Source organism: Sciurus carolinensis, chromosome 1 (assembly GCF_902686445.1).
Source record: "Sciurus carolinensis chromosome 1, mSciCar1.2, whole genome shotgun sequence".
Classification (NCBI taxonomy): domain Eukaryota; kingdom Metazoa; phylum Chordata; class Mammalia; order Rodentia; family Sciuridae; genus Sciurus; species Sciurus carolinensis.
In genome coordinates, this window is record NC_062213.1 from 143,790,899 (window position 1) to 143,816,906 (window position 26,008).

A 26,008-nucleotide genomic window follows, 5' to 3' on the forward strand; every position below is an offset into this window, starting at 1 on the left:
AGGAATGAAAAGGAGTTTGAGAGAAAGAGAAAGAGACAGATAAATACATATATAGAAAGAGAAGAGCTTGTGAATCTCTAGAATCAGTCATCCCTGAAGTCAGTTGAATCCTGGGGTTTTCTATGATCTGATAGACAATCCTATTTTTATTCATCCTCTTCAGGCTGAACTTTTCCCCTGGTAACAAAAAGTAGTTATAACTGATAGAGTGATCAAGCTATAGTCTCTGTCAGTTTTAGTCTTGTGAAAACCTCATTAATATCAATCACCACATCCTGGAAAAGAGGTTCAGATATTAAACAAGAAAAAACTTTAAGGTAAAATATACAATACTAAGTGGGGACCCACAGAGAATAAAATTAAATACTTTATAAATGAAATACCATAAGACCAGGTTCGATCTGGTCTTACAAATAAATAAATAAATAAAATGACAAGGCAAAATTAAGATGAACAAGGTGAGGATTAGAAGATGTTGACACATCTTATTAAAATAAACTTTTCCCAAAAATCACACATACTCAAGTTGAACCTAGGTTTTATAAAATGATATTTTATTTCTCACAGATATATTATATAAATCCAAAACCATTATGACTATTTTTCACAATGACAAAATCTTACTATTCCTAGTTATTGCAGAGACTATGACAGATACTGCAGATGCTATTCATCCTAGACATAAATAAAACCCACCCTTTTATTCTCAGCTACTTCTCTCTTTCCTGTTTTCTCCTTTCTTAGTTTTATTCTTCTATGATGTGGCAAAATTTTTAATTTGTGGAAGGTTCACATTGTTATATTTTTCTTTGCACACTTGATAATTCACTTCCTCTGAGCACTGAAAAAAAAAGAGAAACAAGAGATTCTTAGTGGATTGTATAGTGAAAAGAAACTGGAAGGAAGGCAGGCGTTGGGTAACTAGAGATTTAAACACTGCTGACTTTAGAAGTATGGTCACCATGGAGATGGAGAGCCCAAATAGCAATGTCAGGTCAGCAAAGTTAGTGTATGAGACCTTAACCACCATTTGAGAGTAAGAGAGAACTGGAGGAAATATGATATTCTAATTTGATTTTCCAAGAACTAAAGTATCATCTGAATAAAATAAATTGAAACCTCTGTCAATCTTTGATTGCAACAGTGCAACATGTACTACATATGCAGGGTGATACAAGAGAACACACATAGTGACAAATCAGAGACCATAAACATAAAAGGTATATTCTCTTCCTAACACTGACCATATTGTATGCAGAGAGAGTAAGATGAGAGAAAGTAGTCCAAAAACTCAAGTAAAAAATGCAGAAATCTAAGATCCTCGGGAAGGAACAAATAATCAAAAATTATGTCTGATAAGAAACAGCACTGATCCAATCCAGTTCTAAGTATATATGATGCTGTCTCTTAGCTCATTTTTGTATACATACACCTGGGAGATATATATGTATATATTTATATATATTTATATGTATATATATATATACATATATATATATATAGTGATATGATGAAGTATAGTCTAGAGTACCAAATTTGTTCACATTGTTGTTCCAGATCTTTAATAGTGTCTTAAGCCATTGCTATAAGCAAAAGATAAGCAAAATCAACATCTAACATGCATTTATTCTAGTCAGGACCTAGTGGATGTTACTCGGGTAACCACTAAAGGTTCAAAATATTTTTACCTGCTGACCTTTGCCCTCAGAGACTCTTACCCAAAATCTTCTTCTGGAAATTCTCTTTCTGATAGCATGCTGGATGTTTTGTTGCCATGTTACCACTTTCCACAAAGGTGTCTGTCATGGTTCCACCTAATATTTATAACTTGAGTAACAGTGTACCTGCTCAGTTGATGCACCCAAATAGATACATCCAAGGAATGGGCAAGTGCATGAGCCCTTGGATTCTAACCTTTATGAGCCAACAACCAGGTTTTATCTGGTGGTCACTGACATGTTCCATTTGAAGTCTTCCACAGAATTCCACAAATTTCCCTGATTTAATTCCCCTCACAGTGCATTTTAATTATACAATCATGTAGATCCTATCTGCACTGAATACAAAGACAATGACCACAGCAGGAGTCAGTAAATATACAGGCATTACTTCAGATAAGAATCCATATTTCCTGCTTCTCAGATAAGCTGCCTTCAGTTCTATACATTGTATGGACTTTGCCTTCTTCAACCAACTTTTTACCATCAACAGGGTGACAGCGATTAGGCTTCCAACAAGTATTATTTCTCTCAGGGATTCCCTTCAGGAAACCAGGAAGCTTATGTTGCTTTAGTAGGATGAGAACCATAGATTCAGACTTTTTTTGTAATAAAAGCTGGCAATTATGGTGGTTCTATCGTCTGCCTCAAAGGCAGGAATGCAACCTGCTTATGGATTCATTTTCCCAACGACACTCTTCAGTCACTGTTCCATTTCCATTTTTATCCACCATTGGATCCATTATTACTGGAATATCTCTCTGACATTACCCAAATATATTTAGTGTTTCAGGTCTCTTACTACATGGATTGCCTTCAATGGTGGGAGCTATTCTCAAGGACAATATTTTCTTGAAGTCACTCTATTAGTTGCTGCCATCAGGTAATTTACAAGTCAAAATATCTAATCCAGTTCTATTTCCCAAGCAAAAGAAACATATTCTGAGACAAGAGGTCAAGGATAAAACAAGGGATTTTCAGACAATAGGCATGACAGAGATAGATCATTTCAAAAATTTCATCTTAAAACAAGTCAGGGAGGAAGAGAACTAGTATGAATTCTCCAGAATATTATGGAGGTTAGAAGAGAGGAGGCAAGACAGTGCAGTCAGTGGGTTAAAGGGCAGTACTAATAACAGGGCAAGACCCACAAAGAGAGAGAGAAGTGCCAGGTACACAAAAGATCCAGGCAGGAAGTCTTAGCCAAGTAGATGATACTTTCAAACTTCTACACCACCAAAAGCATCTACCTGTTTAGTGAGACAAATCCTCTAGGAAGTCATCTGCAGCCCATGACATCTTTCGCAGTGCAGAGAGGATCAGAATATCTTTCAGAGGGTTCAGCTCCCACTCAGAAATATAATTGCTGACCACCAAGATGTCAGAAAGAACAAATCCAAGTTTTCTGTGAACTGCCTCCAGCTGTCATACAGAAATTAAAACACAGGGATTTTGAAATAGTAAAAAAAAATATGGCAATGTAAATTATGAAAGTAACAAAAAGTAGGAGCTTAGCAATAATTTTACTATTGTTACAAAAATGAACATCTGACCCCATAAACACTTTCTGGAAGAACTTCATTTGTCAGGTTCTAATATCACCGATACTTTTCATTTAGAATACATGTAATAGATTCTTTATAAATTAGAAACAAAAATTATAGTTTCTACCTAAAAACTTCTATGAACTTGAAATATTTTTACCATACACTAGAGTCCATGAGTTTCCTGTTTCTCTTTAAAAATTATTCAGAATAAGTAGAGTTGACTAAACCAATGCTTAACTCTTGCTTAGACTAGTTTGTCTCTGTAGACGAACTGCCTGGTTCACAGTATGGCTCTGTCATTTCTTAGCACTGTCAATAAACATTGGAAGTGCTGTATTCTGTGTGCCTTCGCTTTCTCATCTATAAAATGTAGTAATGACAGGATGCATCTCACAAGATTGTTATTAGCATTGAATGAGAAAAATCTATCACATATTTAGTGCTTAATAAATATTAGCTACTATTACATTTTGCAACTGGTGTCCCCATCTCCACCTCACTTTTGACTCTATTGTATTCTGCCCACATTGGCAAACAGACTAGTTTCTGTACAGTATAATTTTGAACATATTGCTACCCTTTCAAAAAATTGCTATGATTCCCCACAATACACAAATTAAGTAACATTATCTCATGCAAATATTCCTTTCTCATTTTATCTCCCTCTGAAAAGACCTGGCCACCAACCAAATTGAGCAAATTCATGCCTCCAGGCATGATGCTCCTCCATGATTTCTCCTCCATTGATATATTCACATTCCCCCTATTTGTCTCTTCACTTCTTAAAATATTTCTCCTTGAAAGCCATTTCCCAGTGCCACCTCATTGGTGAAATCTTCCCACATGACATTTTGCTCTAAACTTTGAAGGTACTTTGTTTTTTATTCATTCCATGATATCTCTTACTTAATCATATCATATAATTTTGTCAATTTTTTCTTATCCCACTCTCCAATCCTCTCACCCCACTTATGAAATGATAAACTTAGTGCAGGGGAATTGTTCTAATTATCTGGTATCTAATTAGAGATTATCATACCAGGTTGATCTTAAAGGTAATCAATAATAGACTTGATTCAATTAAATTGTAATGAATGAAAATTATTCATCAGTGTCACTGTAAAGATTATATAGATATAGATATAAAGACACATATGTCTTGTGTACATTTTGTTACGCCACCTGCAATTCCCCTCAGTGCTTGACAAGGATTCCGCTGAGTAATAAAGATGTTTGCAAAGTCTCATCTCCTTGGGAATTCGGTTGCGGGCTTTCCTTCCTTGCTTGCTTAATATGTGTAGGTTTACTATTAATATTTTATGTGTTTTCCCTGAAAATAGGGGTCTTAAGAGAACCAGGGTTAGAACATAAAAACCAGACTTCTAATGGAACAGTGATTTCAGATTTAGTCATTTGCTATGAAACTCTGAGTAACCAAAATTGTTATAAAAAAAAATACAAAAGCAGATTCTAGCTGCTGATCCCCTGTTGACTACTCTCAGATGACCTGAAACATGTAGGCAAATAATTCCAACCCCATCTGGAAGGATTAACAGGAACAGAAGAAATAAAGGGTTCCTCAATGTTTAGTTCACACAGTATAAGATGATATCATATATTTGTTACCTTAAAATGTCTAGCATTTCTTAACTACAGCAGTAGTCACACATTTATTCAACCCTACTGAGCTTGCTTTAAACTTTATGATTAGTTAAATATTAATATGTCTTATTGTTTAGTTATAGGTTATCACAAGTAAACAATTACTAGAATAATTAGAATACTTCATTGTCTAGTCTAGTAATGATCATACAAAATTTTTTGTTTTTCTCCTTGTGACCTTTTCCTGTTCTGAAAAAACATGTGTAACTGCCTACTTTTTAATGTATAAAAAGCTGGCTGGGAAAAATAAAATTTAGAACTTAGCATCCATTCCTTGAGTTTGTGTTGCTTTGTTCTCCACCACGCCGATGCCTACTCCATCACCTGAGACCACCATGACCCCTGCTAGGGCTGGACCCCGGCAACATTTACCTTTTAAAAGTTGGGAAATGAGTCCTAAGTACCTAAGAAGTTATTTTAATTCTTCTTAAACTCAGTATATGTCTATTTTGTTTTTATATAAGCAATGTCATGTTATCATAGAGACATATCCAAAAACATGTGTTTACATGAAGCATAATTTATTACCTTGAGTTTCACAGGCACACAGCTATAGATGTCTGGAAAGTCACCTACTGTAATCAGATCCAAGCAATCCACATGAGTGAGCAAAGCCATCTGTACCACGCCTATGTCAAACAGATACTTACTGTTTTTATCATTACACACAGTGTCAGTATTCTTAAGTTAATCTACTGTCAACCAGATCATAAGTTCCCCATGGAACAATTTTAGATTTGGGAAGTTGTCCCACATCCACCCCTCAAAAAATATTCTTCTGGACTATTCATAGTACCTAGAATTTCTCTGACATGGGAAGTCCCTTTCATTGCATTCCATGATAAGAAATGAAGATTCAAATAAAACCACATCATGGGAAAGGTAAGTAAAATTTATGCTACAATATTACTAACTAATTTTATAGAGGAAAAAACCAAGGGCTCTAATGAAGGTGATAGGGAGAAGAGACATTTAAGAAGGAGACAGACTGCATTAGGACTTCATAAATAAACTGTTCCTGCCTCACAATTTTAGCAAGCACCTCTTCATACACCACAGTTGTAAGATTTTAAATTTAAGTGGGCAGATAAATCAATCATTTCCTGCTTCTAACTTGATCAAATTTGTGACACACTGCCTCATTCCCACTCAAAATTGGTAAGGCCAAGAAAAGTCAAAGTGGGGCATCTTCACTCTCTGATCCTTTATTTTTCCATTCTCCAGTCTTTCTGCTTCCTCTTCCTACAAACATTTTACTTTTCTGATTCTTTTTCTTTTTCTTGCTGTTAAGTAGTAGTTAGTAATGAACATGAAGTAAAAAGCAAGGTCACAGATGTTTTTCAAATTGCTTTTTTTTTTGCTTTCTGGTGCCAGGGATCAAATTTAGGGCCTCACACATGCTAGGAAAATACCACTGGGCCACATTCCCAGCCCCTTTAAGTTACTTTTAAAGTTTCCATAAATTCCTTCCAAGGAAGATGTGTAAGCAACTTGTAGCAGATAATTTGTAGAAAAACATTACGATGCACAGACCTTGAGAATAAGCAAACAGAAGCAAAAGGGGCTAATTGGGGAGCTAACTAGGGAAACATCAGGAAAGAAAGATTAAAGGGACTAACTCTTGACAGGGTCCACTGAAGTCAGGGTAAAGCTAGGCATTATGGTCACAAGTATCTCTCTATATTTCAGAAGGGACATTTCTTTAGTAACACAGACACAATAAGGTAACTCCTGTCCAGTCACTGACCCCAGCATCCACATTAACATAGGATCAACTATAGGATGAGACCCCTGAATAGGATGACCACAATGACAATTCCACAAAGAACCAAGTAGGGTTAAAAATTCCATGCCCTGAAGAGAAGGAGGAGTTGAACTCCTGATTGCCAAAGAGTGCACAAGGGAGACCCCAATATGTGTGTGTGTGTGTGTGTGTGTATACTGATTATATTGATCAAGAAATTGAGGCAAAGAGAGATCATGAGCCAGGAGAGATTCAAATTTGTAATTACTTAAGTCCTTCATCCTACCATACCCGCAACACATTCTACAATAAACTCTAGTCAATTACCCTTAGTAGCAAAGTAGAATGAGACTCACCACATTTTATCACCTCCCTTTGAATTTTCTTGATCTTTGCTACCATCTCAGGAGAGAGTTGTTCAACAGAGCTGGCATCAAACACAAATGCCACACAGTGGATTCTGTCCTTCAGTGATGGGGAATGAATGTAGTTAGGATGCCTTGATGTGATTGGTTCCATGGAATCAAACTGTAAGGCAGAAATAAAACAATGTATTAATCAACAAATATTTATGAATATGTGCTATGCACCAGGAACTGTACAAGTGAACAAAACAGTGAACGAAAGAGACAAATCTCTAATATTACAAGGCTAACTATCATGGTCATTTTTTCAAGTAGCTAGCTGCTCTTTCACCTCATCAGATAAGCTTCTATGTGAGCAAGGGACATGCAATCTGAGGGCTAGAAAAAGGCAGTTAGTCTAGAGAAAGCATTCTAGACAGAAGAAGCAATGTGGGGAAAGATGGATATAAAAGAATTCACAGAAAGGTAGTATGATCAGGCAGACAGTAAGGAGGGGAAATGATTCAAGATGCGATGGATGTCTTTACTCTTGAACTAGCAATTGCTCTGCTGGGATGTCCCACAGGTAAGAGTAGTAAAATGCATATACAGATAGACAGGCTGTTCACCATAGGACTATTTGTAGCAGTAAAAATCTGATATATGCATAAAATATAGTGTTCCACCACTTCTCTTAAGAAAAGGAGAAGCACAAAGCTATATGTATTTTCTTAAATATTAAAGAAATAAACTATAAATCTTGCATGTTTACTTACAGAAAGAGGGAAAAATTATTTAAAGGGGCATGGAAAGAAGATAGATTCCTTGAATACAAAGGAAAGAACTTGCTATTTCAACAGTTCATAAAATAGACAAAAATTAATGCATATTTCTGAGTTTTTCCCTTTGCATCACTATCCAATCTGCAGATATGGGGAAGTTTGTCTTTTGTATGTGAAATAATGAGGAAAAACAAAAACAGAATATCACCATTTTCACACCCTCATTAATAAATGGATATAGGCATTGAGCAAGGATAAATAACATTAGAGAAGCAAGAAAACCCAAAACATGCATGTCCTCCTAGAAGCAACCACCATCTATGAAGTAGGATCCGACTCAGAATACATCTCCATATTCAATTGCCAAATGATCAGAATCTACAGAAAATAAAGGACTATGTAAAACTACCCAGAGGGATATAAAGAGTAGAGTTCAGACTATGTAGATGTCTACAGTACGTCCAACCAGATATCTTAAAACAAATTTTAAGGGGAAAAAAAAAAAACATGTAAAGACAGAATATATAGGCTAAAAGAGATGGAATACATTTGAGTTATTTTTCAGAAAATCTGTTTAAAATGCCTGATACTGGGCTGGTCTTGTGGCTCAGTGGTAGCATGTGTGAAGCACCAGGTTCGATCCTCGGCACCATATAAAAATAAATAAATAAAATAAAGGTATTGGGTCCATCAATAACTAAAAAATGTTAATAAAATAAAATATAAACAAAATGTCTGATACTTTTATAAGACTGCTGAATATTAAGCAGTATTTGATGAGGAACAAATGAACATGTTAGATGTGATAAGGAACTTTGTCTATGTTTAAGGAATGATATATACCCTTATGTACAAATTTATTTCTATGCTTATAAATGTATATTCAACTATGGATAAAGTATTAGAATTTCTGTGATTTGCTTCAATATAATACAGGAGAAAAGAAGATGAGTAAACACAGATGAAACAAAATTTGGATATGAGTCAAATTATTTGAAGCAAAGTACCTGGTATTCATTAATCCATTTTTTCTACTTTCTTGTAAGTTTAAAATGTTCTATAATAAAAAGTTTATTTATTAAAAGAACACTTCAAATGAACCTAAACAGTACCTACAAGTTAACCCTATTTTAAAGAATGAAATAAATTTGCACAAACAGAAAATTAAGTCTATGTTTCTGAATAGATACACTGAATATGTAAATATATGAATAAACTTTCAACATGAAAATGTTAATAAAATTTCAGTCAAAATAACAAATCAAGAACAAACAAACAAAACACAAGCATGTTTATTTCAAAAAGAATACATGTGAAAATTGTCAAGGAAAATAAAAGCCATAAATAAGTAATAAATGTGACTTATCCATTAATTTATCAAGAAACAATTGACTGCTATGGTAATTAAAAATTAAGCAATATGGAAAATTAAAATGATAACATAAAGGAATAGATAAATACATCAATAAACAAACCAGAGAATAAACAAACAGATCCCTATACATATTTGGTAAAGAAAAGATACAAAAGACATTCAATGAAAGATGTTGCCAAGATTGTACATTTGGTTCAAGGAAAATTAATGATTTATGCAAGATCTCAATGTTTATGAAGATGAACTTGATATTTTTAAAAAATACAAAAAGACAACATGATTCTGTAATCTAACTCTTCCTCTGACCTTGTACACTGACAGTGCTCAGCATGAACACCCTGAGAACATAAAAATGAAAGACACACACCTTCTTTAGGTGGGGCTACTAATGAAATTACTATAGAGTGGTGGCTTTGACAACAAATATTTATTTCTCACAATTCTGGAGATGGTGAAGTCTAATAGCAAGGTACCAGAAGATTTGATGTCTGGTGATGTTCCTCTTCCTGGTTCACAGACAGTTGCCTTTGGCTGTATCCTTGAAAGCAGAGAAGATGTCTCCAATTGTCTCCCAAAGGCCCCACCTTCAAACTATCACTTTGATGATTGGGACTTCAACATACGAACTTTGTGGGGGTGGGGGACACAAACTTTCAGTCCTCAGCACCCAGTGCTGAGGTGCTCAAAAAGGCATTAGAATTTCTGAAATTACTCAACTTATAAGCTTCTACACTGGCCCCAGGCTACCTACCTTCAGACTTTTGTTACATAAGAAAAATTACCTTATGGAAAGTTGAACAGAATTTATGGCTATTATGAAAGCCATGACAGAAAGTCCTTTGAATTATTTTTATTCTTTGTAAAATTTACCACCAAAAATGAACAAAGGAATTTTAGCAAGTATATTTTCAAAAGATAAGTGCTGGCGCGCTAAGTTAAAAGAGACTGATGTCATGGATAGTGCAAAAATACACATTTTAAAAATCAGTTATAATTTCTTAATGATTAGCTAAATCTTACCTGATATCTGTCAGGAATGTGGCCTTTCAAGATGTAGACTATGTCTTCCACACATAGGCCTGACTTCTCACTCAGCCCCAGAGAGTCACACAGAATAAAGGACAGGCATCGACCACCATTCCCATCCTTAATGGAATACGTCCTGTACTAAAAAGGAATAAATAAACTTCAAAAATACATTGTTTGTTGTAAACTGAGATAAAGTCTACATGGGATGAAGCTAATCTGCAAAAGGCTTTTCAAAAATAACTCCCTGAACAAAGAAGAAAAGTCTGGGTAGCCTAGAATATACTCACCTTCGTAGATATTCCAGTTGGGTCAGAGCCCACCAGAGCCTGATTGGTCACATGGCCTCGAAAAACAGATTTCACTGAGTTGATAAAGCTAGATTTCCCAGCTCCAATTGGACCGAGCAGCAGAATTCTTATTTGGTGAACCATTTCTTGATTCGGCTCATAAGTATTCATTTCAGACAGCAAGGTCCTCCTGAGTCTATTTAAACACAATTTTTTACAGCTGACTGAGGTTAGGTCACATGAGTTTACCGTAAATTTTCACAGAATTAATTTGTTTTCATATGTATATTTTTTATTATTAGCAGTTTTCTTCTTGCATACAGACATAAGACTACACTATTTTAAATCCTGTTGTAAAAGAAGAAAAAGCAAAAATAACACTTGAAACTAAATTCAGACATAAAACTTTTCAGACTCAAGCTAAAAGACCATATTATCATTAGGATTAAACATCAGCTATTAAACATGAAGATAAATAAATCAATAAAAAACTTCAAAAATCACAATATAATATGTAACTTTTGAAGTTCATGGAAGTAAAGCATTTCTAACATGTTCTTATAGGTTATTAATAGATTTTCTCTGACAACCGTTTCTTCCACAGTAGTTCTCTGAGGTAAGCAAAAACAGACATTCCATCAAGTGATTTTTTTCAAGTATATAACAGAATTTATTCTCTCTACTAATGTTCTTTGCTTTACTAAAGCAAAATTATTTCACAAATAAACTTTTAATCTATTTTTGACAATCTGCAGATTATCTGTGATAATCTGTGTTGCCATTTTTTATTGATGGAACCTATCATAAAATAAGTAAAAAATAATGAACAGAAGAGTAGAATGTTAAAAACATTAACTTACTTAATGACTCCTTCTTGCTTTCTTTTGTCCAATAAATCTAGAGGAAATAAAGAATAATGTAGATTATGAATTGTTAAATGACTGAATGAATATGAAGGAATTCACTAGGGACAAATGCATAAATCGCCTTGCCATCAGAACAGTGCAGTATGGTAAAAAGCAGATTGAGGAAATGCTGGCAAATCTCATTAACATCATCTCCTTTGCAAAGAAAGAGAGCTAGGGGCAAGTTGGGCACTGGAAGACTGGTGTCCTCAGATCCTTCTTCACCCAACTGCTCATCAGCAGTGGGCAGTTCATTCTAACATGGACCTTGCAGGTGGGGGTGCATTCTGAAGCTAGAGCAAGAGGAATGTAAAGGTGAAGGAAAGACTGGGATTGCTCTAAGGTATTTTCCTTAAAAAAATCCAACAAGTGTGAGAAGATAATGCACACAGACACTCAAATAGGAAAGAAAAAAAATCAGATTTTTTTTCAAAACCTGCTATCAACAATTGGAGCTCTAGGACTGTCAGGTCAGTAGACTTTTTTCCCTCACTCCAGTAGAAGAAAAGACAGGCCCAGTGATGTAGCAATCAGAGCACAGCAAGTGGTTGGGGTGTGCAGAGGACTTCATCCAGACCCCTGAGTTTCAGACTCAGAGGTTTTGCTTCTCAGAAAGAGACACTGTTTTAAAACTGGGAGGATTAGGTTTAGAGATACTGGCAATCCTCTGAACTACAGAAAAAGAACATTATGTGGAAAACTTACAAATATGGCCACATGTAAAGTGACAAAATAAACTTTATTAGATTACTAAAAGTTGAAATCATAGACTTCATCAGTGACTATAAAAACTGAAGAAGAATAACTATTGACACAACTTCTTGGGATTTTACAAAACATTTTCTTAAATAAATATAATAACCAAAAGAAATGTAAAACCAAAATTATAAATACATATCAATTCACAACAGGAACACCTTCTGTCAACTTTGTGATAAAAATACATTTCATTAATGACAAGAAAGAAGAAAAGTTTTGAAAATAGAGCATAGGAACAGAAAAAAATAAGGGAACAAATCTTAGGAATATAAAAACGAATATTTAATAAAGAAATTTTAAAACTTGAAAAAGGTTAATAGTTAATATGATGATTATTTTAAAATGTGAAATAAATTACTAATGTAATCAAAGAAAGTCAAATTCACTAGATGTTGTACCACCACCCACATATCAAAATAGTACATTTTAAAACTGTTAATATGAAGCACTGGAGAAGATTTGAAGTACACAGAAACTCGCATATACCATTTGTCATAACAGAAATAGGTACAACTACATTGAAAAATTTTGTCAGTTTCCACTGAAGGTGAACATAAGTATATGTTATATAACCTTGTAATTTCATTCTTGCATTCTCTGAAAATATGTATAGGTGTGAATCATATCCAAGAGTATTTATAGCCCTGAACTGGAAAACTCAAATGTTCATTAACAGAAATTAATGCATTAAAAAAATTGATGGATTCATCACAATGTACTCTGTGAAAACGAAAAGATGAAAAGGAATAAATGAATGTACAATAAGGATGACTCACCATGCAGAGATAGAGTTGGAACAGCTGAATTATGATGCCTTCACTTACTGTGCTAGGGAATACTCTCAGGGAAAGAAAAAAAGACAAGTGACCTAGATCAATCTCCTTATAAACATGCTTAAAATTTTACGTCCTGGTAAATAACCTAATGATATTTGCTTCAAGGAGGAGTACCCACCTTTTGAGTATCCTTAAAGGATGGCAAAGAATTTCATACAGTAAATAAATGAGGCACTCATGGATTTACAGGGTATACCTTACTGGACAATGCCATGTAAGGTTCCACAATCTTACCACTCTCCCATGTGTAAGGTGGCCCATAAACTTCATTTAACAATCCTGGCCATTCTTACTTTAAGGACCACGATCACCCAGTCCCCACCACTTCTGAGACACCTGCCATGCCCCATGCCTACTCAGCACTGGAGTTGCCTGGGCTGCAGCTCCCCAGTGTGTTTGGAGGCTGGTGCAGACATTTTGAATTAACCCTGAGGGCATGACCACCATCTCTGGTTAGAGCAGCTCCTGTCCTGACACACCTACAGGAGACTGGAGGCCTTTTAACAACTACCATGCTCGCATGGAGAGTCTGAGGACTGGAAGGTTTGCTTGGTGGTTGACTGTGAACAATAGATTTTTTTTTTAATTTTTAATTTTTCTTTCTTCTTTTTTTTCTCTCACTCTATTTTCTTTTATTCACCTATTTCCTCAGAGTCTCTCCCTTTTCTCATGCTAAACACCAACTTCTTTTGATCCCACTCTCATTCTTCCCTTGATCTGGTACCTCTGTTTACTCACTTCTTATCCCTTAACGGTTACATCTTACACCCCTCTCCATCCTCTTCGTCCACCACTAGAAGTTGTAGAGTTCATTGCAAGCCTATTGGCTATACTGTAGATAATAAACATACTCATCCTATCTGTTTATTACAATACTGTTAACGTCTTTATAGGGATTATCTGCTGTAGGGTTGCATATTGTTTATATTGGGTGCTGCTAATATTGACCTCCCCCTCAAAGGAGAGGTATTGGAAACCTGCAGGGCCACAATGAGCCTACAGGGGGGAAACTGCAATACCTCAGATTTTCACCACTAGGGAGGAATATACACAACACGTAAAAACATGGAAGAAAGTGTCCTTAACAAACCAAGATGCTATATTGATAGAATCCAATGACAGCATGGCAGTAGAAATGACAGAAAAGGAGTTTAGAATCTACATAATTAAAATGATCCATGAAGCAAAAGATAAGAGAGCAAACACAGGCAATGCATGATTACTCCAACAAATAGATAAAAGAACAAATGCAGGAAGCAAAAGAGCACTTCAATAAAGAGAGATTCTGGGAAAAAAAAAGAAAAGAAATACTTGAAGGAAACAATAAACCAAATTAAAAACTCATTAGAAAGCATCACCAACAGAATAGATCTATGGAAGACAGAAGCTCAGACAATGAAGACAAAATATTTAATCTTGAAAATAAAGTTGACCAAACTGAGAAGATGAACAGAACCTCCAAGAATTTTGGGATATCATGAAAAGAACACATTTAAGAATTATTGGGATTGAGGAAGGCACAGAGATACAAACCAAAGGAATGAAAATCTGTTCAACAAAATATCAAAAAATTTCCCAAACTTGAAGAATGAAATGGAAAAAAAAAAACTACAGGAGGTTTACAGAACACTAAATGCACAAAATTACCACAAATCCACACCAAGACACATTATAATGAAAATAGCTCACATACAAAATAAAGATAGGATTTTAAAGGCTGTGAGAGAAAAGCATCAGATTACATATAAGGGGAAAACAATATGGATATCTGCAGATTTCTCAGCCCAGACCCTAAAAGCTAGAAGGGCCTGGAACAACATATTTCAAGCTCTAAAAGAACATGGATGCCGAACAAGAATCTTATATTCAGCAAAACTAACCTTCAGATTTGATGATGAAATAAAATCTTTCCACCATAAACAAAAGTTAAAAGAATTCACAAATACAAAGCCTACACTACAGAACATTCTCAGCAAACTATTTCATGAGGAAGAAGTGAAAAACAACAATACAAGTCAGCAAAAGGAGGAACTACCCTAAAGGAAAAGCCAATCAAAGGAGAAACCAAGTCAAGTTAAAAACCAAAAATAAGCCAAAATGACCAGGAATACAAATCATATCTCAATAATAACTCTAAATGTTAATGGTCTAAACTTATTAATCAAAAGACATAGACTGGCAGATTGGATTAAAAAGAAAGACCCAACAATATGCTGCCTTCAAGAGATTCATCTCATAGGAAAAGACATCCACAGATTAAAGGTGAAAGGATGGGGGGGAACATATCATGCACATGGACTCAGTAAAAAAGCAGGGGTCTCCTCTGTCCTCATATCAGATAAAATGGAATTCAAACCTAAGTTAGTCAAAAGGACAAAGAAGGACATTTCATCCTGCTTCAGGGAACCATAAACCAGCAAGACATAATGATTTTAAGTATTTATGCCCCAAACAATGGAGCATCTATGTACATCAAACAACCCTTCTCAATTTCAAGAATCAAATCAACCAAAACACAATAATACTGGGAGACTTTTACACACCTCTCTGATCACTGGATAGATCCTCCAAACAAAAACTGAACAAAGAAAAACTACAGAATTAAATAATACAATCAATGATATGGACTTAATGTACACATATAGAGCATTTCATCCATCATTTAGTGAATACACTTTCTTCTCAGCAGCACATGGATCCTTCTCCAAAATAGACCATATGCTATGCCACAAAGCAGCCATTAGTAATACAAAGAAGAGAGATACTACCTTGTATTCTATCAGACCAAAATGGAATGCAATTAGAAATTAATGATAAAATAAAAAACAAAAACTACTCCTACACCTGGAGACTAGATAATATGCTATTGAATGATGCAATGATAACAGAAGACATCATGGAAGAAATAAAAAAAATTCTTAGATGTAAATGAGAATAACACCGCAGCATATCAAAATCTCTGGGACACTCTGAAAGCAGTACTAAGAGGAAAGTTTGCATTGAGCTCATACATTAAAAGAACAAAAAGTCAACACATAAATGATGTAACATTACATCTCAAAGTCCAAGAAAAAGAACAGATCAACACCAAAAGTAGTAGAAGACAGGAAATGATTAAAATCAGAGCTGAAATCAATGAAATTGAACAAGAGAAACAATTCAAAAAATTGACAAAAATTTGGTTCTTTGTAAAAGTAAACAAAATTGATAAACCTTTAGCCACACTAATGAAGAGAAGGAGAGAGAAAACTCAAATTACTAGAATTCATGTTGAGAAAGGAGAAATCACGACAGACACCATTGAAATACATAACATAATTAGAAACTACTTTGAAAATCTATACACCAACAAAATAGAAAATATCAAAGACATTGACAAATTTTTAGAAACATATGATCCTCCCAAACTGAACCAGGAAGATAAACACAATTTAAACAGATCAATTTCAAGCACCGAAATAGAAGAAGCCATCAAAAATCTACCAAGCAAAAAGCCCAGAACCAGATGGCTTCTCAGTCAAATTCTGTAAGATCTTTAAAGAAGAACTATTACCAATACTCCTCAAAGTATTCCAGGAAATAGAAAAGGAAGGAACCCTTCCAAACTCATTCTATGAAGATAGTATCACCCTGATACCAAAACCAGACAAAGACGCACCAAGAAAACTTTAGACCAATATCCCTGATGAACATAGATGCAACAATTCTGGCAAATCACTAAAAAAAAATATTAAAGATAGTGCACCATGATCAAGTTGGGTTTATCCAAGGGATGCAAGTTTGGTTCAATAAACGTAAACCAATAAAAGTAAATCATCACAACAACAGACTTAAAGTTAAGAACTATATGATTATCTCAATAGATGCTGAGAAAGCATTTGATAAAATATAGCACTCCTTCATGCTTAAAACACTAGAAAAAATAGGGATAGTCGGAACATGCCTGAACATTGTAAAGTCTATCTATGCTTATCATCGCCCACCGCCCACGGAGGCAATGATAACGCATACGCTTCTTTTTCACAGGAACAAAAAGCCCAAAAGACAAAGACCAACGAACAATGAACAACGAACAACGAACAACGACCAACAAACGACGACCAATGACCAATCCTTTATTCGAGAAAGTGTCTGGGTTATATAGCAAGTATAAGCCAATCAGAGTCAGTCTGAGATATTAGCCTATCAAGGATCAGTCTCTAGGCAGTTACAAGAATCACCTCATATACAGCAGCCAATCAGAGTTACTTCCTGAAACTTGTTTATGAGTACGGCTTATTCTGGCAAGCTGCCAGGTGCCATCTTAGAGATCAGGCCAGGGTGCGGCTCTGGGGCCCTCAGAGCCCGCCCCTGACATATGCTAAACCCACGGCCAACATCATTCTCAATGAAGAAAAACCAAAAGCATTCCCTCTAAAAACTGGAACAAGCCAGGGGTGCTGTCTTTCACCACTTCTTTTTAACACTGTTCTTGAAAATCTAGCCAGAGCAATTAGGCAGACCAAAGAAATTAAAGGGATATGAACAGGAAAAGAAGAATTCAAGCTATCACTATTTGCCAATGACATGATTCTAAAAGGATCCAAGAAACTCCACTAGAAAACTTATAGAACTAATAAATGAATTCAGCAAAGTAGCACGATACAAAATCAATATGCATAAATCTATGCATTTCTATTCATAAGAGATGAAATCCTCTGAAAAAGAAATGAGGAAAACCACTCCATTCACAATAGCCTCAAAAAAATAAATAAATAAAATAAAATACTTGGGAACCAATCTAACAAAAGAGGTGAAAGAACTCTACAATGAAAGCTACAAAAGACTAAAGAAAGAAATTAATGAAAACCTTAGAAGATGAAAAGATCTCACATATTCTTGGATAGGCAGAATTAACATTGTCAAAATGGTCATTCTATCAAAGACACTATACAAATTCAATGCAATTCCACTTAAAATCACAATGACGCTCTTCATAGAAATAGAGAAAGCAATCATGAACTTCATCTGGAAGAATAAGAGACCCAGAATAGTCAAAGCAATCCTGAGCAGAAAGAATGAAGCAGGAGGTATCACAATACCAGTCCTTAAACTATACTACAGAGCAATAGTAACAAAAATGGCATGGTATTGGCACCAAAATAGACAGGCAGACCAATGCTACAAATAGAAGACACAGAGACAAATCCACATGAATACAGTTACCTCATACTACACAAAGAAGCCAAAAACATACAATAGAGAAAAGATGGCCTGTTCAACAAATGGTGCTGGGAAAACTGGAAATCCATATGCAGTAAAATGAAATTAAACCTCTATCTCTCACAAAACTCAACTCAAAATGGACCAAGGACTTAGGAATTAGACTAGAGACCCTGCACCAAATACAAGACAAAGTAGGTCCAAATCATCATCATGTTGGTTTAGGATCAGACTTAATTAACAAGAATCCCAAAGCACAAGAAACCAAAGCAAGAATCAATAAATGGGATGGATTCAAACTAAAAAGGTTTTTCTCAGCAAAGGATGCAATCAATAATGTGAAAAGAGAGCCTACAGAGTGAGAGAAAATCTTTTCCACATGTACTTCAGGTAGAGCATAAATCTCCAAAATTTATAAAGAACTTACAAAACATTGCACCAAAAATACAAGAACCCAGTCAAAAACAGGTCAAGGAACTGGACAGACACTTTACAGAAGATGATATACAGGTGATTAATAAATATATGAACAAATGTTCAACTTCTCTGGTAATTAGAGAAATGCAAATTAAAACAACTCTAAGATTTCATCTCACTCCAATTAGAATGGCTATCAAGAACACAAACCATAATAGATGTTGGTGTGGATGTGGGGGAAAGACGCACTTTTACATTGCTGGTAGAGTTGCAAATTGGTGCAGCCACTCTGGAAAGCAGTGTGGAAAATCCTCAGAAAACATGGAATGGACCCACATTTTGGCCCAGGTTATCCCATTCCTTGGTTTATACCCAAAGGACTTAAAATTAGCATACTACAGTAACACAGACACATCAATGTTTCTAGCAGTTCAATTCACAATAGCTAGATTGTGCAACCAACCTAGATGCCCTTCAACAGATGAATAGATAAAGAAACTGTGGAATATATACACAATGGAATATTTTTCAGCCATAAAGAAGAATAAAATTATGGTATTTGCAGATAAGTGGATGGAACTGGAAAATATTATGCTAAGTGAAATAAGCCAATCCCCAAAAACCAAAGGCCAAATGTTTTCCCCGATAAGTGGATGATGATATATAATGGGGGTTGGGGAGTAGGGTGAGAGAAGAATAAAGGAACTTTAGATTTTGTAAAGGGAAATGAGAGGAAGGAGGGGGTGGGGTATGAAAGATGGTGGAATGAGACAGACATTACCCTATGTACATATATGATTACATGAATGGTATGAATCTATATCATGCACAACCATAGAAATGAAAAGTTGTACTCTATTTTTGTACAATGAATCAAAATGCAGTCTATAGAAATAAAAAATTTTAAAAAGATGCATTAAAAAAAAAGAAAGTATTTCACAAGTACAGAAAAATAAAAAATAAAAAAACTCATGTCCGAGTTGGGAAGGAAGAATCTAGACAGGCACACAGAATACACAGAATATACCAATACTGTTTCTCCCTTCTTTCAGATTTTTGATTGCCACTATCTTTGGAATTACAAGTACAGCTTCATACTGGGTAAGATATCTGATTTTTAAGTCATATTTTTTTTCAGTGCAATTCCCTGTATTAGCTCAATCTCACAAATATAACATCAACTGAAGGGGCCAGAAACAAATGAGCACATAATCTGGTGGAGTTCTGTATACACATTAAAAAATAGGAACTATTAATTAATGTTAATATGACAGAATAACAGTTGCCTTAGGCAATAAAGGAAGAACTTGTAAGGAGTGATCTAAACTAATGGTAATATTTTATTTCTTTATCAGAGCAATGGTTATGGAAGGGAGTTCTGTTTGTAGGTTTGTCAGTTGGTACACTTATCAATTGAGGACTTCTTTTTATATGTTGTATTTCAAAAAATGCTTATTTAACTGATCCAAGATGACCAAAATCATGATATATCCAAGTTAATTTACCAGCTTTTTAAAAAAATTAAATGTTTGGAGCAATCAGTACATAAAAGACTGAATCACTCACAGGGAAACAAAGAAGTAATAATAGACAAATTTGACAAATAATAGAAAAATAATAGGCAAAAAGTAATAACAAACAAATCACTCACAGTGAAACAAAAAAGTAATGATAGATAAAAAATAGACAAATTGACAAAAGTAATAATAGGCAAATTCCCCTGCAACATCAGTGCAGTGGAAATATTATGATTACCCCCCAAAAATAAAAAGTGATACAAGAATTATGAATTCTATATAGTCATTCAAATATAATCACCACAAGCAATTATCCTGGAACATGTAAATGCTCAGGAAATATCCTCCCCATTGTATCTTCTTTTAAATGGGTAGATATACATATTTCATATGATAAATGGCCAATAAACGGAGAATGCACATAGGCTTGTTAGTGATCAGGAGGATAAGAAAAATGAAAATGAGAAACCATCCTTTGACTATCAATCAGCAAATGTTCTTAAGTTTGATAATATCAAAGACTGGCAAGGAATCAAGGAAACTCATTTTCATAAAACCTTTGGGGATGGTATTGACAAATGAAACTTTTGAAAGCAACTATCCAAATGCAAATGCACATAGTCCTTAAACAGAGATGCCATTTCCAGAAAGGCACCATAAAAGTAATATTTTTTTGAGCACAAGGTTATCTACATAAAGATAGTACAGGAGCATTGTTTATAACAACAAAAACTAGAAAAAACTTAAATGTCCTTTAGTAGAAAAGTAAAGAAATTAATTACCATCTTTTGGATATGGTGGAAAACTCCACCTGGGAAGCAACCTAAATGTCCATGATTGAATGAATCAGTTTTAAAGTGTGGTATATACACACAATGGAATATTATTTAACTGTAAAAAAGAAGGTAATTCTGACATTAGTGACAACAGGTATGGACCTGAAGGTTATTATGCAAAGTGTAAGCCAAATAGCAGGACAAATACTCATGATCCTACTTATATGAGGAATCTAAAATAGTCAAATTCATAAAAGCTGAGAATAATGGCTGTGGATGTCAGGGCCCATAAAGAAAAGAGAGAGGGAGAGATGCAGACTAAAAGATAGTTTAGTTGTGCAAAATATTTAAGTCCTAAAGGTCTACTACAGAGCGTAATGCTTATAGTTCATGATACTGTGTAGTACACTTAAAAATTTAAGAGGGTACATCTCTATATACACACACACATATGTATGTACATATATATATATATACACATCTCCATGGTTGAGTGATATATATATACATATACATATACATATATTAGAATAAAAAGCTAGGTAATGCTTTTTCTTGCTACCCGCTTACCTTGTGTTTGTTCATTTCCCATGTTATGTTAATAAGAAAAATCAATGTGAGCTTTGTGAGCTTTTGGAAGTACATGGGTCTATTTGCAATATTTAATGGAAACTATATTGGATTTTTCATCAGATTGAGAAGTATGTATAATATATACATATACACACACACACACACATTTCTTTTTTAATAATCATTGTTTTTTAGCAAGCAATTTGTAGCCAGATTTCATTGTGGACTATCTATCCAGAGAACAGGGCAAGTGAAGAGGTCACTTCTCCTTAAGGAGGCAGATCAACTGGAAACCTACAAACATAAGGAGAAGAAATCTACATAGAATTGGATCATCTGATTAAACCTACCTTCACATCGAAAAACTTCGCATTCCTGAAAGGAAGCAGTACAATTTTGAGGTTGTCCAAGTTCTTCACTTACTTTTGAGCTCATAGCCACCACTTTTTCGCATAGATATATCCAGAACCCAGCAGAAGGATTCTTAAAATCCCGATGTTTTCGATTGAAGACTGTTAATGGCGCATACCTGTCATAGAACAATATCTCTGGTGTATGTGATCCTATTTTATATTCCAAAATCTCAGTCTCTTGAAGTGCAAAAAGAATGATAGGAACTTCCCTGTTTTCCTGGTAACCGTGTTGCACGTATGCTCCAGTAACATCATTTTCACTGTAAATCACTATTATTATAGGTCCTTGGTTACAGCATTTCTCAAACAAATTCTTAGTACAGAATTCATGGACACTAGCCTTATAAAGAAGGCTAAACTGCTTTCCTCCAAAATGATTTTGCAGTCTCTTTTCTTGCAACCACGTCAAACGAGTTGTCAGAGCCATACTTCTCAATCTGATGAAAAATCCAATATAGTTTCCATTAAATATTGCAAATAGACCCATGTACTTCCAAAAGCTCACAAAGCTCACATTGATTTTTCTTATTAACATAACATGGGAAATGAACAAACACAAGGTAAGCGGGTAGCAAGAAAAAGCATTACCTAGCTTTTTATTCTAAATGATTAGTTTTAGAAAATAAAATTGATTGTTTAAGCAGCAATTTACCTGTTAGAAGAGCCTGCAGGAAGAATGCTGCTCTCACCAGAAGACAAAGCAGGCACAAAATGGGAGGAGTAAAGGTTAGGCAGCAGCAGCCGTGCAGTTTCAGAGACTTAGGAAAGGAAACTGAAACTCAGCAAGCCCCGCCTAACTGGCTGCATGCCTGCTCCCCTCAGTGAAGGACCCTTAAGTGATCCAGTGCATTTAGACAATAAAGTTAGATACAAATAATATTAGGAAAACATAGACATTGATAGAAGAGGGAGGAAAACATATCAGTTCACTGATAAAAGTTTTTTTGTTTTTTTTTTTTTGTTTTTTTTTTTTTTTGTGCTGGGGATTGAAACCAGGGTCTCATGCTTACAAGGTAAGCACTCTACCAACTGAGCTATATCCCCAGCCTGATCTAAGAATTTTTTAAAGAAAATTCAACCAGTTTCTGCATAGGGACATGTAAAAATTGCCTCTGTTCTACCTCCAAATTACATCTCAAATTCATCCACTTTTCTTGTCTTTGCTATTAATTTACTCCAAACTAGCATTCTTCCTTCTGTAAATTACTACAATAACCTCCCAATTCAGTCCTCTGCTTTTCTGCTGTCACCTCTCCAATTCATTTTCCTCCCCACAGCAGATTTGTAAGATATAAACCAAATCACGCCAATTTCACACTGAAGTCCCTTTTCTAGCTTCACATTGCTGAGGGTCACAAATTTGTTTAAGGACTGAATGCAACCTGCAGATATGTTCTGTGGGACCAAAAGTTCCCTTTAAAAAGTCGAAATGTGTATGCTTTACATCATTAGACAGCCACTCTCCAGTTCTCTGTTGTCCACACAGATCCTTTACTGTTTTATATGTGACTGGTTCTAGCAAATTTAAATTACTTGCTGTGCCCAGAAAAGAATATAAGGTCTTGACCCTACTAAAAAGGATAACAGTATCAAAAATATATATTTTAACCCACTTGTGGATATTATTTACTTAGCTTTAAAAACACCCTAAATTGTTAGATACTTCTTATTTGCCTTGTATCTCACTTATATTTCAGTAACGTATGAGTAAGATACTAACATCGTTGCCAGTTTTCAAAAAAATAAACAGAATCTTGGAGTTAAATGATTAAATAAAAATCACTCAGTTACTAAATTTCACAGTCAAGATTTGACAAGAGGTATAATGGATTTACATTTGTGGAAACATTTAATTATATACTTTCAAGGTGTGCAATTTACTGCATGTTAGTTGTGCATTACTACAGGTTTAAGAAAAAGAAAAAAACCTCCACACTCTTCAAACAACATATTACCTTGTTTCCCTGTATTGTAAGGAATTTTGTAATACAATTAAACTACTTGGCCATGGCAATTAAACTAAAGGCAATGGTATCCATAAATATACTTTTAGAACGTACTCTGATCACCATCTTTTCACTTGAGTAGAAGCCCCTTCCCAAAGTCACTGCTATAAGATGAGCTATGCCTTAAAAGATGATTACTCATCAACTCATCTCTGAAGTATCTGGGGCTGACTTGTGTCCCTCCATCAAATTTTTCATTATTTTCTAATTATGGCCTGCCTTTTTCTAGGAGAAAGCAGCATGATTGTCCTTAAAACTATTCTTCTAAAGAAGATATCGGCTTACATATTATTATGGTTTGGATGTAAGGTGTCCCCTAAAGGCTCATATGTGAGACAATACAGGAAGGTTCAGAGAAGAAATTGGGTGTGAGTCTTAACTCAGTGAATTAATCCCAGATGGGATTAATTGAAGTGATAGCGGGTGGCTGGAGGAGACTGGAATTGAGGCATGGCTTTGGGGTATATATTTTATATCCAGAGAATGGGAACTCTCTCTCTCTCTCTGCTTCCTGATGATGTGAGCTGCTTCCCTCTGCCACATTCTTCCACCATGATGTTCTGCCTCACCAGGAGCCCCAAGGAATGAAGCTGGCCTTCTAAGGACTAAGACCTCTGAAACCATGAGCCCTCAAATAAACCTTTCTGACTTTACAGTTATGCTGGTCCTGTCATTTAGTCACAGCCGTGAAATAGTTGAAACATGTATCATCCAGTACGAGTCCTCATTATTTTATTGAAGTAGAGGCTAGGCAAGTTTGTACAAAGACATGAACTTCTATCAGAAACAATCACTTTCTAACAACACAACAACCTATCCTATCCACCCACACCTCAAAGGCTCCAGCACTGATGCTTAACCTGTTTCCACATTATCCTTCTAGTTTTAGGATGATATTCTACCTTGCACCATACTTGCATTTTATCTACTATGTCCCTTAGCAGTATTTTAAGAAGGAATTTGGTGACTTAGTTTGATATTAAATTTTGTAAAATTTCAAAACTCCTGGGGAGCCTCTAAAATGTGGCCAGGTGATAAATTCCATCATCCCTGAGAGTGGCAGGGAAAGATTAGAGGATCCACAAAGTTAGGGAAGGTCCCCTTCCAGATAAAAGAGAAGTTTCTCCCTTTTTAAAGCCCTCTCTCACCAAACTTTTCCATTTAAATTCCAAATGGACATTTAATTCCACTGCATACTTATATGTTCCTAAAGCATTATAGAGAATCCTTTGCTCCCATTTTCCTTCTTAACACATGAAGGAAACAAGTCTCCACATTCATGCACCCAGATACTGTGGTTCGTGAGGACAGTGCCTCAATGTTTCTTCCTCTTGATCACTACAGTACTTCCTGCTCTTTCTTTTCAGAATCCCTATCTCCTACATGAAATTGCTCCACAGCTACCCTTAGTACAGAATAAAGAAACCCCACCTTCTGTCCAGATGTTTTCCTGGTCTACCTCGTTCACATTGTGGAACCATAGTTAATCTTCAGACACCCTCATTCTCTCCCAAACAATAGGGCTATGCCTGTTCCCCTCGCCCTCTCCCCATCATATGCAGACAAACATGCCTTACACGTTAGATCTGTTCTTCTTACATACACATCATAACTATTCAGGTTGCCCTCTGCTTTTATTCTCAAAACTTACTTCAAGCTCTAATCCTCAATTTCTATGAACCTCCTATTTCCAGACCTTGTTTAAAAATCTCATCTCTTCCTTTGGATCATGGTTCCCAAACATTCACTTGAACACAACTTCACCTGTAGTGGTACTTTGAGAACATTCATTTTCTCTTGCCTATATCTAAGAAATTCTTACCCTCTTAATACCTCGAACTACCCAGGAGAGAATAATCCTGATTAAAAGTAAAGTAGATTGTTAGAATCTAAGTAACCATTGATTCAAAACATTTTTTTAAATATAAGAGCAAGCCTGTTCAAGAGATCACAAGTCCTGCAGATGGGAGCTATTTGTGCAAGTGTTAAGTTTTGAACTTCAAAAAAGAATAAACCACTTGTTGAAACCCTGCTTATGCTGTGACTTTCCCACATTTCTTTCAATGCTTAGAGAAGAATTCTTACAGGAAGAACAGTGAGGGTATGCACAAAGACG

At 35.2% G+C, this 26,008-nt stretch overlaps 1 protein-coding gene across 3 annotated transcripts; it reads right to left on the reverse strand.

Moving 5' to 3' along the window:
* Nucleotides 1-533: 533 nt before the first annotated feature.
* Ifi44 (interferon induced protein 44) lies at nt 534-22,595 on the reverse strand. 3 transcript variants are annotated; one of them, XM_047559081.1, is made up of 9 exons: nt 22,539-22,595; nt 21,824-22,323; nt 11,349-11,385; nt 10,489-10,684; nt 10,193-10,339; nt 7,028-7,199; nt 5,456-5,502; nt 2,969-3,140; nt 534-841 (listed from the first exon to the last, which is right to left on the reverse strand). In XM_047559081.1, the coding sequence occupies exons 2-8, from the start codon at nt 22,311-22,313 to the stop codon at nt 2,973-2,975; spliced, it is 1,257 nt and encodes a 418-aa protein (XP_047415037.1). In that variant the 5' UTR covers nt 22,314-22,323; nt 22,539-22,595; the 3' UTR covers nt 534-841; nt 2,969-2,972. The 3 variants fall into 3 exon arrangements, with proteins under 3 accessions (XP_047415037.1, XP_047415027.1, XP_047415046.1); XM_047559071.1 differs by having other exon boundaries at nt 5,456-5,556; XM_047559090.1 differs by lacking the exons at nt 534-841; nt 5,456-5,502.
* Nucleotides 22,596-26,008: the final 3,413 nt, after the last annotated feature.

Bases quoted from the DNA above. Each gene is read 5' to 3' on its own strand.
- Ifi44 (XM_047559071.1), bottom strand. From the start codon at position 22,313: ATGGCTCTGACAACTCGTTTGACGTGGTTGCAAGAAAAGAGACTGCAA. The intron at 11,386-21,823 runs GTAGGTTTAATC...TATTTCCTCTAG, and splicing joins CGAAGTTTTTCGATGTGAAG to ATTTATTGGACAAAAGAAAG. The intron at 5,557-7,027 runs GTGAGTCTCATT...TGTTTGACATAG, and splicing joins AAGGGAGGTGATAAAATGTG to GCGTGGTACAGATGGCTTTG.